Source organism: Lampetra planeri, chromosome 44 (genome assembly GCF_965212315.1).
Source record: "Lampetra planeri chromosome 44, kcLamPlan1.2.h2, whole genome shotgun sequence".
Classification (NCBI taxonomy): Eukaryota; Metazoa; Chordata; class Hyperoartia; order Petromyzontiformes; family Petromyzontidae; genus Lampetra; species Lampetra planeri.
Window position 1 is genome coordinate 6,931,529 of NC_136150.1, and position 14,197 is coordinate 6,945,725.

Consider the following 14,197-nt stretch of genomic DNA (forward strand, 5'->3'; position numbering starts at 1 on the left):
TCGCAGGGACTTGGGAGGCAACCAGATTTCCTGGACTGTGGAGGACATGCAAGGAGCATTCACGGGTCTCAGCGCCTTGAGCAAACTGTGAGTGTCGCGCAAATGTGAGCACGTGTGACCGACTGAGAGCAGCGGCAGTGGTTGCCAGGGATGGGCAAACCGTGGACTGGGTTTCATCCTCCTTTAGGACTCATCAGCATGGCGTAGTTACAAATGAGTACTGGTGACTATACTGTATTGATGAGTCCTACGAAACCGGCCTGCAGTTGTTTATCACGACAATATTGCTGCTGCAGTGTTGCTGTGGTGGCCCAAGAAAAGTGGACCACAATGCACTTCTTCAGGAAATGCCAATGTGTTTTTCATAATGCATGAAGGCCGTCTGCTTTCTACATATGTATGCTTGCTGCCTAACACAAGGTGCAATGGGGTTGCAGTGTGAAGTTTCTTTGAACAACTAATAACAAAACCCAAAGTCAAGCCTGTTGCTATACCCGTTACTAAAGGAACCCGTGCATCATATGAATACAATTTGGATTTACAATGCATCTAAATGGAATTGCATACACAAGAATGTGGAGGGGTGAGGCTGGGTGGGGCGGCACGTGCTGATAGTAGAATGACGATTGACAATGAGTTCTAAGGTTGTGGTGGAGGGAGGGTGGGGATTGATGAAGTGACATTGTCAACCAAGGGATGGGTGAGAATAGAAAGGTCTTTGAGCCGCGGGACCTCCGATTAGCACGGTCGGCTACATATGGTGTGAAACAAGTTCAACGTACGCACATAGATGCAGTGGGAGCGAGTCAGCAGTGTGGACTATTAGTTCAAAATCGTGCAGCAATTGAGAGGAGAAGGGGCAATCTCCCTTTGAGCATTGTCCGACTGGGTTGGTCAACAGAGTGCTTTGTTTGCTGATGTTGAGGCCACGTGGGGGTGGGTAGAGTGAGATGAAAGGGGCGGGTTAGAGGCGGGAGAGAGTCCACGGAAGATCGAGAAGATGACGATGATGATGATGACAGTGATCCTGTCCAATAGTTGAGATTTCTAGCCAGTGAAATTATCTGAGGTTCAGGATTAAGTTGACATGGGGCGAGTGTGGATAGCAGATGAGAAGTGTAATAAAGAGTTACAAACATGAAGATGATTATATTGTTATAGCCTAGCAATTAAATTACTCTTCGGGAATATACTTGTAGGCACTAACATATGAATGCACAGGTAACCACGTGTATAGCTAAATGAAGGGAGCACAAGTGAAAGTGCAAAATCGATCCAGGTACACTGGAACTCTCATACACGTGCACATGCGAGGCACGTTCACCTTGAGTAAACTGTGAGTGTTGTGCAAATGTGCGCAACTCAGAGCAGCAGCAGTGGACGGAGTGATTGGCAAACTGTGGAGCGGGTTTCATCCTCCTTTAGGACTCGGTGGCACAGTCGTTACAAATGAGCAAAATTGCAATCTCGATCCAGATACGCTGGAACTGTTATAACAACAACAACAACCGCCATTCGCCACTAAGTGAAGGAGACGTCACCACGTCGCCTGTGCCAGGCCAGGTGCACGTTGAGGCCACGTAAAGTGTCGAAGGCTCGCTGGCAGGAGGTCGCGGGGACAGACCCCGGTGCCATGGGTTGGCCGACTGAGATGACTGACTCTTATACACCACACAGACACACACAGACACATTTAACCTCCCCCCAGCCCCTCTCTACTCGATACCATAAACTCCATCTCCATCTTACCACTCGTAAAATAGTGCGACGGGGAGAAGGCATTGTTAAATGAAGGTCAATTGGAGCCTTGGATGTTGAGGTTTCTCATCACTGTGCACTCAAATGCCAATAAACTAGGAGGATCCCAGAATGCAACTTAACATCACCCGTTCCACGAAAGGTTGCAGTCCTCTTTGGCCCGGCTTTTTGGGGGCAGAAGAAAGTATTTCGGGAAATAAAGCTTTCCTTTCAGTCGCAGCCTCTCATTAAATATGGATGAGGTTGGAAAAGGGTAACTGGAGACAACCCGTGCATGACAGCACTTCAAGAGGGTGTCGGAGGTGTGAATCGCCGTGCTGGCATAATTCCGCACACAAAGAAACGACTTTGTCAATAAATGCGAAGAATGCAGCCCGCATTGCCGGGTGTGCGTAACACGCGTATCGTTTTTTTAACGGGCACAATTATAGCGTTGTTATTATCATTGTTTTGGAGGGTTTTTTTTATTTGTTTATGATGCATTTTATTTGATTCGCCATCTTTTTTTCCCATCTCTAAAATTGTTCGACGGTAATTTAGTCCGTCTCGGCCTCATTAATATGCATGTGGACGTTTCGTAATGTGAATACAGATGCCCCCTGTCTAGACGTGATGATAATACTTGGCAATTTGGCATTTGGGCGTATTTTAAATGAGTAGTCCAAACAAATCATTGGAAATATGTATAAGTCAGTAAGGTTACCAGCTGGTTTTTACCACCAGGTTTGTAAATATCCCCAAGTAAAGCATGAATCTGCATATTCCCTTTGTTCTGATTCTCTTGAGTATGTTTGTTAATTGTTTTTTTCGATTTAAAGCTTTCGTGACTGCAGGGATTCATATTCTTGGTTCTTTCGGTAAAGTCACGTAGAAGGGAAACAATAAAATAAAATAAATATTATTTCCCTTCTACGTGACTTTACTGAAAGAACCAAGAATATTCCATTGGAACCTCATTTGCCAGTAAAAATATGACAATTGGTTTTTTACCCTTCTATCTGGCAACAAAACTGACACCTTTTTTGTTTACATAGACCACATTACCTGCAGTCATAATGCAAACAAAAAACACAACTCTGATAATGTGCACTGTCCTTGAAGTTGATTGGTCCACACCCGAGACATATTTTTTACTGGCAAATGAGGTTCCAATGGTGTAAATGTTTACCCCGAGCTCTCATACTCTGATGGTGCATTGTCTTTGAGTTGTGCGCCTTTTGGCGTCATCTGGTCCAACCCATGTGAGACTAGGCTCTAAGGAAAACTGTCTCGGGTGTGGACCAATCAACTTCAAAGACAGTGCATACATTATCAGAGTTGTATTTTTTGTTTGCATTATGACTGCAGGTATTGTGGTCTATGTAAACATGACTGCTTGTAAAAAAAGTGTCAGTTTTGTTGCCAGATAGAAGGGTCAAAAAACAATTATCAACCAAGAATATTGTTTATTTGTTTAGTAGTTGAGTCACCCAGGCAATTGGACAGCACAGACTTAGCTATTTCTCGACCCATCACTCTACCAACAAATAATTACATTTATTTAAGAACGCACAATTAGTCAAGAACAAATGTACAATTAATAAGAAGAGTTGAAACTACTTTTTTTTTACAACTTGAAATCCTATCAATGATTCTAATGCTGTCTGGGACACTGTCCCATTATTGAACCAGGCCCGCTGTTTGAATCACCGGTTTTGAACCACATTGTCTCCCAAGGGGAATCAAGTCCCTGAATGCTGTCTATCGCGGTGCGGTGCACAAAGTAAAATGTCCCTTCACGTGATAGAAACGTTGGTGAAATCAAGAACCTCGGAAAATAAACGGGAAAGAGTTTCTACATGGCCTTGTAACATATTGCACGCAACTTAGCTCCCAGGCAGTCTACTATCTTCCATTAGCCGGCTGCAACAAGCCTTTGTTATTAATTGCAGTAGACATAAAACAACAACAACAACCGCCATTTGCCACTAAGTGGCCATGACGTCACTGCGGCGCCTGTGCCAGGCTATGTGCACTTTCGGGCCACGTGAAGTATCGAACCGAACGCCCGCTGGCAGGAGGTCACGGGACAGATCCAGATGCCACGGGTTGACTGACTGAGATGACTGGCCGATGCACCATCTGTGCCCCCCTACTATGCCAACGTGCTGTGTTTTACTGCGTGAATAGTCATAAACAAACACACACACGCAAGGATAAACGGTTGTAAATTACTTGTTTTTGCAGTTTGGTGTTCAAACCCATTTTTGTGAATACATTCTTCGCCAGAGCCATGTCACAGTCCCAAAGCCATGTGTTTTTGTAGTAACCACAAATCACGGAATGACGTGGATAATAATTCACAAATTATACGCTCTTGTTTGTTGCACCGCTGGACCGTGAGCAATGGCTAAGGCTTGCAGGAGACCTCCATCCAGCAGTGGATTGATGATGGATACTGCCGAGGAGCAATTTTACATAGTTGATGTCAAGGCTCATAGGCTGAGATACGGATGTGTTATTTTTGACAGAGTTCCGACTGAAGAGAAAGCAAGCGTAAATAATGGCAATTATTACGGGTTGCGATACATGTGCTTTCTTATATTCTTGGTTCTTTCGGTAAAGTCACGTAGAAGGAAAATAATAAAATAATAAAAATAAAACATAATAAAATTCTCACGACGTTTGAAACATTAGGATGCTGTCTTTCCGACAGCTCTGTTTCTTCACCTGAGGACGGCTGCTTGCGTTGTGGCCGAAACGTCGTGAGAATTTTATTTTATTATGTTTTATTTTTTATTATTTTATTATTTCCCTTCTAAGTGACTTTACCGAAAGAACCAAGAATATGAATCCCTGCAGTCACGAAAGCTTTAAATCGAAAAATGTGCTTTGTTATTCGACTTTTTTTTTGTTCTCAACAGAAGCCTGCATGGAAACCAGATAAAGTCGATTGCTAAAAAGGCCTTCGTGGGACTGGAGAAACTGGGACAGCTGTGAGTACCGTGTGGGTGGTGTACAACCACCCCTCTTTGGAACTTTTTTTTTATCGAGGCCTCCCTTTTAAAATGAATCATTGCATCGGCATGTGTATCTAAGAACACCTGCTCCGCAGTCGGTATTATAGGCATTAGTAATAATTCTGAAAAGTAATTGAAAAAAATTGGTACACCATGTGTTGCGAGCATGTGGGGAGCGGGCGGTGGTGTAGGGGTTCACGCTACGCTGCGCTTCGATTCCCGCTCACGGCCGACACCAGTGAAAATTATCTGAACCGGTCCTGGGCCTCCCCTAGTGTGGTGTGTAGTTAACATCGCCACTAGGGAGACAAAGGCGGCCGGGCGTGATGCTGGCCACCCACCCCCTCGTGTGCTGTGCCGGCTTTCATAGGTGCTCGCTAACAGCACTTGTCGCAACAGTCTCTTAAGGCTACACGGGGGATCTTTGTCTTTGTTATTGTGCACGTATTGGCAATGGTTGGGTAGTCATTAGTGAACTCCACACTAAGCTCTTGAAAACCTGGGTTTGATTCCCCAGCATGCAAGACTGCTGCTGGCAGTCGGTAATCTGGATTTGTCCTTGGTTTCTGTGCGGGACAATTGAGGCTGAAATTCGTTTTTTGCAGAATGGGTTGGCATTAACACCGGGGGAGACAAAGGCTGCCAACAACAGATATGGTCTGGGCCAAACCACACCAATGTGTGGTGTGGTTAGGCTAAATAGGAGTTCGCTAACAATTAATCCAAACACTCTGTCATGCTAGTCTGGAGATAATTGTCTTTAAAAAATATATGTTTTGCTACATATCATCAATTTGTTACTGAATTATATGCTTGGTTTCTGGGTTACTTAAGGGACTGTATTTGTGTACATACGGAATGGACTGCCTCATACTCGCTGCATCTCTCCGTATGCGTATCAAGCAAAACAATAAAACGGATGAATGCAAATTGATTAGTATTCCGATATTAATATGTGAATTCTGGCATATATGTACAAAGTGGATACTACTATTACATTCCTAACCTATAATTCCTTCTTGAAGCATATTAAAATAATTAAAAGCAGCTGTTTCTACATTTCACGAAAAACGTAATTTTAATTGATACAGACGCTGCATATTATGCTGGTTATTTTTATACCTTTTTTTGAATGAGCCAATTACATCTACAATGTTAGTATGTATTTTGTATTCCTCTGCTATGGGTACCGTGGTGGTGAGATGTTAATTCCCTCGCCTGGTACACAGGAGGTTGTGGGTTCGATCCTGACCTCTGACCTCTGTATATTTGGAGCTTGTGTGTCTCTTTCCCTGTGGTCGCGTGGATTTGTATCTGTGTCCTCCGGTTTTTCTCTCCACATTTAGAAACATTCATTAAGAGTATGTGGCAACTAAACATTTCCACGTGATAAGCCACTTCGTTGTGGCCAGATCACTTCTGACAAAGAGCTGCATAGCTCAGTGAGCTTTACTTGTTTTTCACTATAAATCCTCTTGTCCTCTGGCTTGAGATAGCTGCCACCTATGGGTCAGATGATTGCCTGCCACCATTAAGCAATTGGTAATTAAATATCATTTTTTTTTTCCTAAAAAGTGTAAAGTTATGGAAAAAAATTTTCACGAAAATAAATTGTCACGCACAACGAGTCTGTGTGCAAAATGTCAGCTCGATTGGATCACGGGAAGTGGGTTAAAAAACGACCGAAAGATTTGCACGGTCGTAAGCGCGCAAGCAAGTGAACTTAATATAAAGGATTTAATAAAAATTGTTTCGTTTTAATGGTTTCAGATTCTTATTTTTCTTCTTCCACATCTCGGAATATCTTTATTTTCCTTCAGAGACCTGATGGGCAATGCAATCGTGTCAATACAAGCCAACGCCTTCAACACCCTCAAGTTGCTTCATCAGATGTAAGTATACTCAGCAATACAGTTCGACGTCATATCTCGTTTAAGGTCAAAGCAAGCTCAAAGTGTTTTCTGCTTCAGAGGAGCGGCTGTGACAGTGCTCAACTCTGAGTCAGTGTCACACATTCCACATCTACCTAATGTGGGGCCCAGTCTCTATTCAAAGAACAGCCACTGTTGACTATCCAAAACATTCAGAATGATGGGGTAACACTACGTAACACAATTTTTGTTCCTGGGTAGTAAGTGTTATTTCGTAATTGCTTATGCCTAAAAAGTATAGAAAACGGCTATTATTCCCCACAAACTTTGCTTTTGTGACCAGGACAATGACATTTTTAAATTTACCTATTTTCAATGAGAAAACGGGCGAATTTATGTATTTTCGTTCACATAAAGTGAGAACAAAACAACATATGAATCAAACCTTTATTGATGCTAAAGTAATACAAAATTACTGCAAAAGATTTTTAAGTGAGTCGTTTTTCAAGATGTACGATGTAACTGTAAATCACTTTCACGAATCAGCCCCAAGTGTAGTCTCCATCATGTTCTCGTTATACTGTCCTTAGTAGCGGCATTCAAAGTCCAGTATATCTAGTTCCTCTGAGTACACTCCCATGTTCTCCTTGAATTGATCAAGATGAGCATCAAGGATATGGACTTTGAGGGACATCCTACAGCCCATTGTGCCGTAGTTCTTTACCAGAGTCTCAACCAGCTCCACATAGTTTTCGACCTTGTGATTGCCCAGGAAGCCACGAACCACTGCGACAAAGCTGTTCCAAGCCGCTTTCTCCTTACTAGTGAGCTTCTTGGGAAATTCATTGCACTCCAGGATCTTCTTTATCTGTGGTCCGACAAAGACACCGGCTTTGACCTTTGCCTCAGAGAGCTTAGGAAAGAAGTATTAAAGGTACTTGAAGGCTGCCGACTCCTTATCTACAGCTCTGACAAATGGTTTCATAAGGCCCACTTGACGTTGTTCCTCCCCACAGAGAACTCGGTCCGCTGTGGCCAGTCCCGCCTGTGGCAGTGCACCTTGGTGTCTAAATCTTTTGTAGACATTTTTGTATTACTTTAGTTTAAATACATGTTAATTTTGATTCATATGTTGTTGTTTTCTTACTTTATGTGAACGAAAAGACACAAATTCGCCCATTTTCTCATTGAAAATAAGTACATTTCAAAATATCACTGTCCTGGTCACAAAACAACGTTTGTGGGGAATAATAGCCATTTCCTATACTTTTGAGGCATAAGCAATTACGAATGACCACCTACTACCCAGGAACATGTTTTTTTATTGCAGTGTAATCCTGGCGTTGTAACCACAGTGCCACATTGCTGGAACTATGCGGGTTTAGTGGTGCTTGAAATGTAATTTGTTTTAAAAACTACATTCATAATTGTAAATGACCTCCATATTATTTCAATTAGCCTGCTTTTATGATAATTTAAAGGCGTTTTCCCACTTTCACTTAAATTGTTTTACGACACAGCACTATTTCAGTGTACGAAGTATGTGCACAGATTCCCATACAAAGACAAAGATCCCCCATGTAGCCTTACGAGACTCTTGGGGCAAGTGCCTTCATAGTGCAGGAGCCCTCTGAAAGTCGGCACGGCACACGAGGGGGATGGGTGGCCAGCACCACACCCGGCCGCAGATGTCTCCCCAGTGGCGATGTTTACACACTCATTTGAGGCCAAGTCGACCTAGAGGAGGCCCTGGACTGGTTCCGATAATTATTACTGGTGTTGACCGTGAGCGGGAATCGAACTCGGGCAAGCCGGGTTCGTGGCGCAGCGCGCAAACCGTGACACTACCACTCCCGACGTGCACACACACACACACACGGCATACCACACGCGCGCGAACACTTGCCCACACACGCGCACACACAACGGGCACATCTCCACGTACCCATAGTACTTTCTCGAAGGAGAAACTCGACAGAGTGAACTTGTTGATTGTTGTATTAGAAGCTCTGTCGTGACTTTATTGGCATTTGGCCTGAGCAGGATTTTTTTTTCTTCATCCCTGACCCAAAACCCCAGAAGGGAAAAGTGGTTTCATTCCGTGTGGTTTTTTTTCCCCCGTCTATGTCGTTGACGTTGCTACAAGTTGGCGAGTCTGATGAATGTGTATAAAAGCATACAAATATGTAACAAGTAAAAAAAAGCGTAATCTGGCTTCCAAATATTAGTTAAATAGTAATGCAGTGATAATAGTGGAAAGCTACATTAAAAGTAGGGCAGTGGTAATAATGAAACGTTACATTAAAAATAGGAGACTCTGTGCCGCCTTCAATGCATAGCCTATGCGCAAGGTCACAACCCGAATTTTTGCCAAATAACAAAAAAAAGAAGTCGAATGGGAATTGCGCTTTTGGGTTTCGGGCAGATTGCTAAAGGTGAAAAGCACGGTCCTGTGCTAAAGTGGTAATCCTTGTGTTACAACGGTCGCTCAGGCCCGGTTCATGAACCGGCCTTTTTCGTGCGTTATTGATCCTCCACAATCGAGAGTGTGTGTGTGTGTTCCCATTCTCCGGACTGCCATAAGCCACGTGAACTCTGGTCGGTCCTAGCGTCGTGCCACGGCTCTGGCGTGCTGTGGCATGAGCCCACGTTCCCTTCGCTCGCACGCTGTTGGATGGACTCGAGTATGAAGTGAGGGTGGTGTATCACACGGATTCATTATCGGCTCCGTCCGCCCCACCGCTGTGTGTACACGTACGTCCGCCGAACTTATTTTGCACCGTACGTAGCCAACCGTGCTCATCGGAGGTGTCGGCGTACTGCCCGTCTGCTGCCTATCCACCCTTTGGCTGTGGTTCCTCCTCATACCACTGAATCATTATCTCGCCTTGAGAATGAACGAATACTGTGCGTCCTCTTACTGGTTTGAGATTATCAGGGGTACGGGGGAAGGACAACAAACTAAACAACAACAACAAGCGGTTCTAATGTGCTCGCATTCACAGTTGGCGTTCATCTTTGTGAAAGGATTGTGTGTGTGTGTGTTTGTCTGCAAATACATGCAAATGTTTATCAATAGATAATTAGCTATGCTGGTTGAAGATGTGTCTATCATCTGGCTCTTAGAGTAACTGATCTAACGATAAAACTTATTGGGTTTTATCTTCCTGTGACCTGAAAAATCATCACGATTTGGCGAAATTTCAAGTATAATGTCGAATATAATTGCTTAATTTGGAGCTTTCGTGACTGCAGGAATTACTCTTGGTTCTTTCGGTAAAGTCACGTATAAAGATAAAATAATAAATTAAATAATAGCATACTATCGAAACGTCGTAGTATGCTATTATTTAATTTATTATTTTATCTTTATACGTGATTTTACCGAAAGAACCAAGAGGAATATAATTGCTATTTCCTTCCATTCTGACTTTGAAAAGCAAGAAGGTGAATATTCTAGTCGTTAAAATTCTTATTGAACTGGCTCCATTGGGTTGACAGGAAGGTTGCATCGACTAGACCAAGATGGTATAGTTGTGAAAATAAAGTAATCATTTTAATTATTAGAACTTACGTTATTTTCAACAACTTTTATTTTCCTCGTTCACTTCTCTGGATTGATTCTTGCAAAAGCCAAAGCTCATACAAAGTCAAAGGTTAGCGAGCACCTGTGAAGGCCGGAACGGCACACGAGGGGGTGGGTGGCCAGCAACACGCCCGGCCGCCTTTGTCTCCCTAGTGACGATGTTTACACACCGCACCAGGTACTCATTTGAGGCCAAGTCGACATAGGGGAGGCCCAAGACCAGTTCAGATAATCGTCACCGGTGTTGGCCGTGAGTGGGAATCGACCTCGGGCCGCTGGATTCGTAGCGCAGCGTAGCGCTAACATCTACACTACCGCTGCCTACAATAGACATCTAGACGCACGCAAACACGTGCACAAGTTACACACATACGCAGTATGGTCAAACAGCTTGTACATGCATGGCAGAATCAGTGTAACATTCTTTTGGGAAATTCAGTGCAGTGTAGCTTTTCCCCTCTTGTTTCCATGGCCAGCTCAAGGATCCACATTTCCCCCCAGCCGACATTCATAAGAGGTCTATGCTGCGTAGCTGCAGCAGCAGTATCACATGGTCCAGTATTTGTCAGTGTTTCCAACGTGCTGATGAGGCCAACTCACTTGGCCTCACAGTCGAGACGGGCCAGGTTTGTCTCTCCCCATCAAGGCGACTGCCGAAACCGCTCGTGGAAGTTTCTTCACTGAAACCACGCGGTGCTGTTTTCCACTTTTGAAGGAGCCAAACAAGTTATTTTCTGGTTCACCAAAAAAATAAACAAGTTGTGGTTTTGCTGCCCACGGTGTAATCGTTAGCACACCGTACTTGCCGTGCAGGGGTCGTCGGTTCAATTCGATGCCCGGGCACGTCAGTGGAATCGACGGTGCAGGTTTTTCTTAAATCCCCACCCCGGCCACTGCCTCTGACTCCACGGCTGGAGTGACTGGGTTCCACCACAGTTCGTCGATGGCCAGAACTTCGCGCGGCGGTGGCGGTGGTGGTGGTGTAAGATGTCGGTGCTTCCCATCGCTTCCAAGACATGTGTGGCCTGCGTAGCAGAGAGGGGCCAAATATCTAACCGAAGTATGTACGTTGAACTTCTTTCGCACCGTATGTGTAGCCAACCGTGCTCATTGGAGGAGCTTTCCAGAGATCCCGACAGCGGAGGTTTCTTCCACCAGCAGGGTCATAAGCAAGATATTTCAGGGCTGTACCATTTTTTTCTTTTTCTTTTACAAAAATAACACAGTTTTAAATTAAACTGTCCAACTATTATGAACAATTTCTTATTTTACCAGGTAAGGCCCACTGAGCTATATAACTCTTTTCCAGAAGCGACCTGGCCACAAATGATAGCTCAACGAAGTGGCCAAATACTCTAAACGCACGGTGATTCTAAATGTGGAGGAAAACCGGAGGACCCGGAGAAAAATCAACGCGACCATGGTGAAAACACGCAAACTAAACTCCAAATATACAGCCGCAGGCGTCAGGGTCGGGATCGAACCCACAACCTCCTTCATTCCAGGCGAGGTAGTTAACATATCCTAGCCACCGTGGTGATGATGATGAGAGACACGCAAACTAAACTCCAAATAAACAGCATCAGGCATCAGGGTCGGGATCGAACCCACGACCTCCTGCATACAAGGCGAGGTAGTTAACATCTCCTAGCTACCATGGCACCCCTTCAATGAAACCCGGGGGGTGGGGGGGTGGTCTTATAGCGGGGCGAAGCGACTCGCACACTTGCTGATCCGTTTGAGCACAAAGGCTAAAACAAACCCCGTCTGAAGAGGAGGCCCACACGCCCACGGCCATGTGACCCAGTCTCTCTCTTTCTCTCGTCTCCTGCGCCGCCGCCGCCTTAGGAAGCTGAACACCAGTGAGCTGCTCTGCGACTGCCAGCTCAAGTGGCTGCCGGGCTGGCTGACGGAGCGCGGCTTCGCGCAGTCGGTGGCCGTCGCCTGTGCCCACCCGGCGTGGCTCAAGGGGAGGAGCGTCCTCTCCGTCCGGCAGGAGAACTTCGTGTGCGGTGAGCGACTACGCACGCACGCCCACGTGCGTACGCACGTAGTGGCTGGGTACCAAATACAAAGATGCCCCGTATCGCCTGAACAAACAGACTGTTGGGGCAAGTGCTGTCAGCGAGCACCTATGAAGGCCGGAACGGTGCACGAGGGGGTAGGTGGCCAGTACGACGCCCGACCGCCTTTGTCTCCCCAGTGGCGATGTTTACACATCGCACCAGGTACTGATTTGAGGCTGAGTCGAGCTAGGGGAGGCCCAGGACCGGTTCAGATAATCGTCATTGGTGTTGGCCGTGAGCGGGAATCGATCTCGGGTAGCCAGGTTCGTAGTGCAGCGCGCTTACCGCTACACTGCCACCACAGGACACACGCACACACACGTACGCTCTCTGGGGCTGCGAGGTGGCCCTGTGGAAGAGGGTGCAGCAAGTCAGGTTGCTGAGCTATTCGAGGAGGGTTTTAACCTTCCCCTGTCAAGTTAACCTTTTCCCGTTCAGAGTCGCAGGGTGGGCGTCCCATTCACCTCTGAATCACGGAACGCACAAGCGGTTCAGCGTTAATTTTATTTAGAGGCGTAGTGCCGTTTAAAAAAAAAAAAGGCATTGTACTTATCGCAAAAACCGCACTGTGCACACACGCCCTCCCGCCATGGCCTTGTGGGAGCCTCGGTACCGATAGTTATTTTATTAGAGGTTTTCCTCCGGTTTCGTTTTGAGAACATTCACGTACGATGACATCATTGTACGTCATCCTACGTCATCGTACGTGTACGACATCGTACGTGTAAGTCCGATGACGTACATGTACGTCATCGGATCGGGAAAGGGTTTATATATGCAGCCAACGCTGGTAGAAGGGGCTTCCACTTGACGGGAAGCTCTGGAGAGCCCCCTCCCTGGTGTGTTCATTTGGCCGACTCTTCCACACTTACCAGACAATCTGTGCAAGGGGTGAGAGTACCCACACTTTCACCCATCCACATAGCGACCTGCCGACAGACTTGACCGATGCGTAGGTTGTGATTGGACGCTGAAATATTGCAAAGTAATTCATCAAATGTCTCAATGATACAGAACCGAGGCCCAGTCTCGGCTTTTCTCTCGCTGTTTTGTAAAGTAATTAATCTGCACTCCAAAGCATCAACACATTGTGTTTCTTGTGTGATACGTTTGACTTTTTGCGTTGCGTAGCAGCAGCAACTATAATTATAATAAAACTTCAACAGGAATGATAATTGAACATTTGATGCACATTTTCACGGCTGTGTATATGTGCGTGTATATAAATCTTTTTTTCACAAACAATAAATGCTTAAAAAATAAAAAGCAGTTTTGCTAACGGAAATAAATGCAGTTATCATACGTTACATATGCTAAGCGTGTGGGAATACAGACTGCTTTTTGAACCCTGCTGAACATTATAATGGCTTGTGGTTGGAGGGAAAGAGCAATATTAAAACTGGTATTCGGAAAACAGCTTTATCAGGCCTCCATGTTATGAAGTCCAGTCTCCAACTCTTATTATAATTATTATCATCAACCCTATCTCTCCAGTAACGTCACCTGTTCAATTTTTTTAATTTTAATGCCGCAGTGTTTTTGACGAATGATTCGAATTTATTTGTTATTTCCTATGGTAAGGAGGGCTTCCACTACTGTATGTGTGTATGTTGAGCTTCTTTCGCGCCGTACGTTAGCCAACCGTGCTAATTGGAGGTGCGCGGGGGAAGGACAACAAACTAATAAACACAAAAAAGCAGTTCTAAATAAATTAGCTTTCAATCTCGATAATTTAAAAGGGCATAGCTCCAGCGACTTCCAACTATCGGAGGAAATGGCATTCCAGACGGCCGCAGAAGCGCACCTGCAATGCGGTGACCGTCTTTGTTCGATGGCCGGCCAAAATCCGCTGCGACTGCGGAGATGACCGCATAAATGATGCAGCTCCCCTGCCCTTCAGAATCTGAGCTTGCACAC

General features: G+C 45.1%; 1 protein-coding gene across 1 annotated transcript in view; it reads left to right on the forward strand.

Moving 5' to 3' along the window:
- The window catches only part of LOC144732885 (leucine-rich repeats and immunoglobulin-like domains protein 3), a 115,919-nt gene that overhangs the window by 70,345 nt on the left and 31,377 nt on the right, over positions 1-14,197 (forward strand). Inside the window, exons 9-12 of the mRNA XM_078614547.1 lie at positions 7-87; positions 4,662-4,733; positions 6,578-6,649; positions 12,063-12,226. Coding sequence (XP_078470673.1) covers positions 7-87; positions 4,662-4,733; positions 6,578-6,649; positions 12,063-12,226 — 389 coding nt within the window. The remainder of the gene's footprint in view (positions 1-6; positions 88-4,661; positions 4,734-6,577; positions 6,650-12,062; positions 12,227-14,197) is intronic.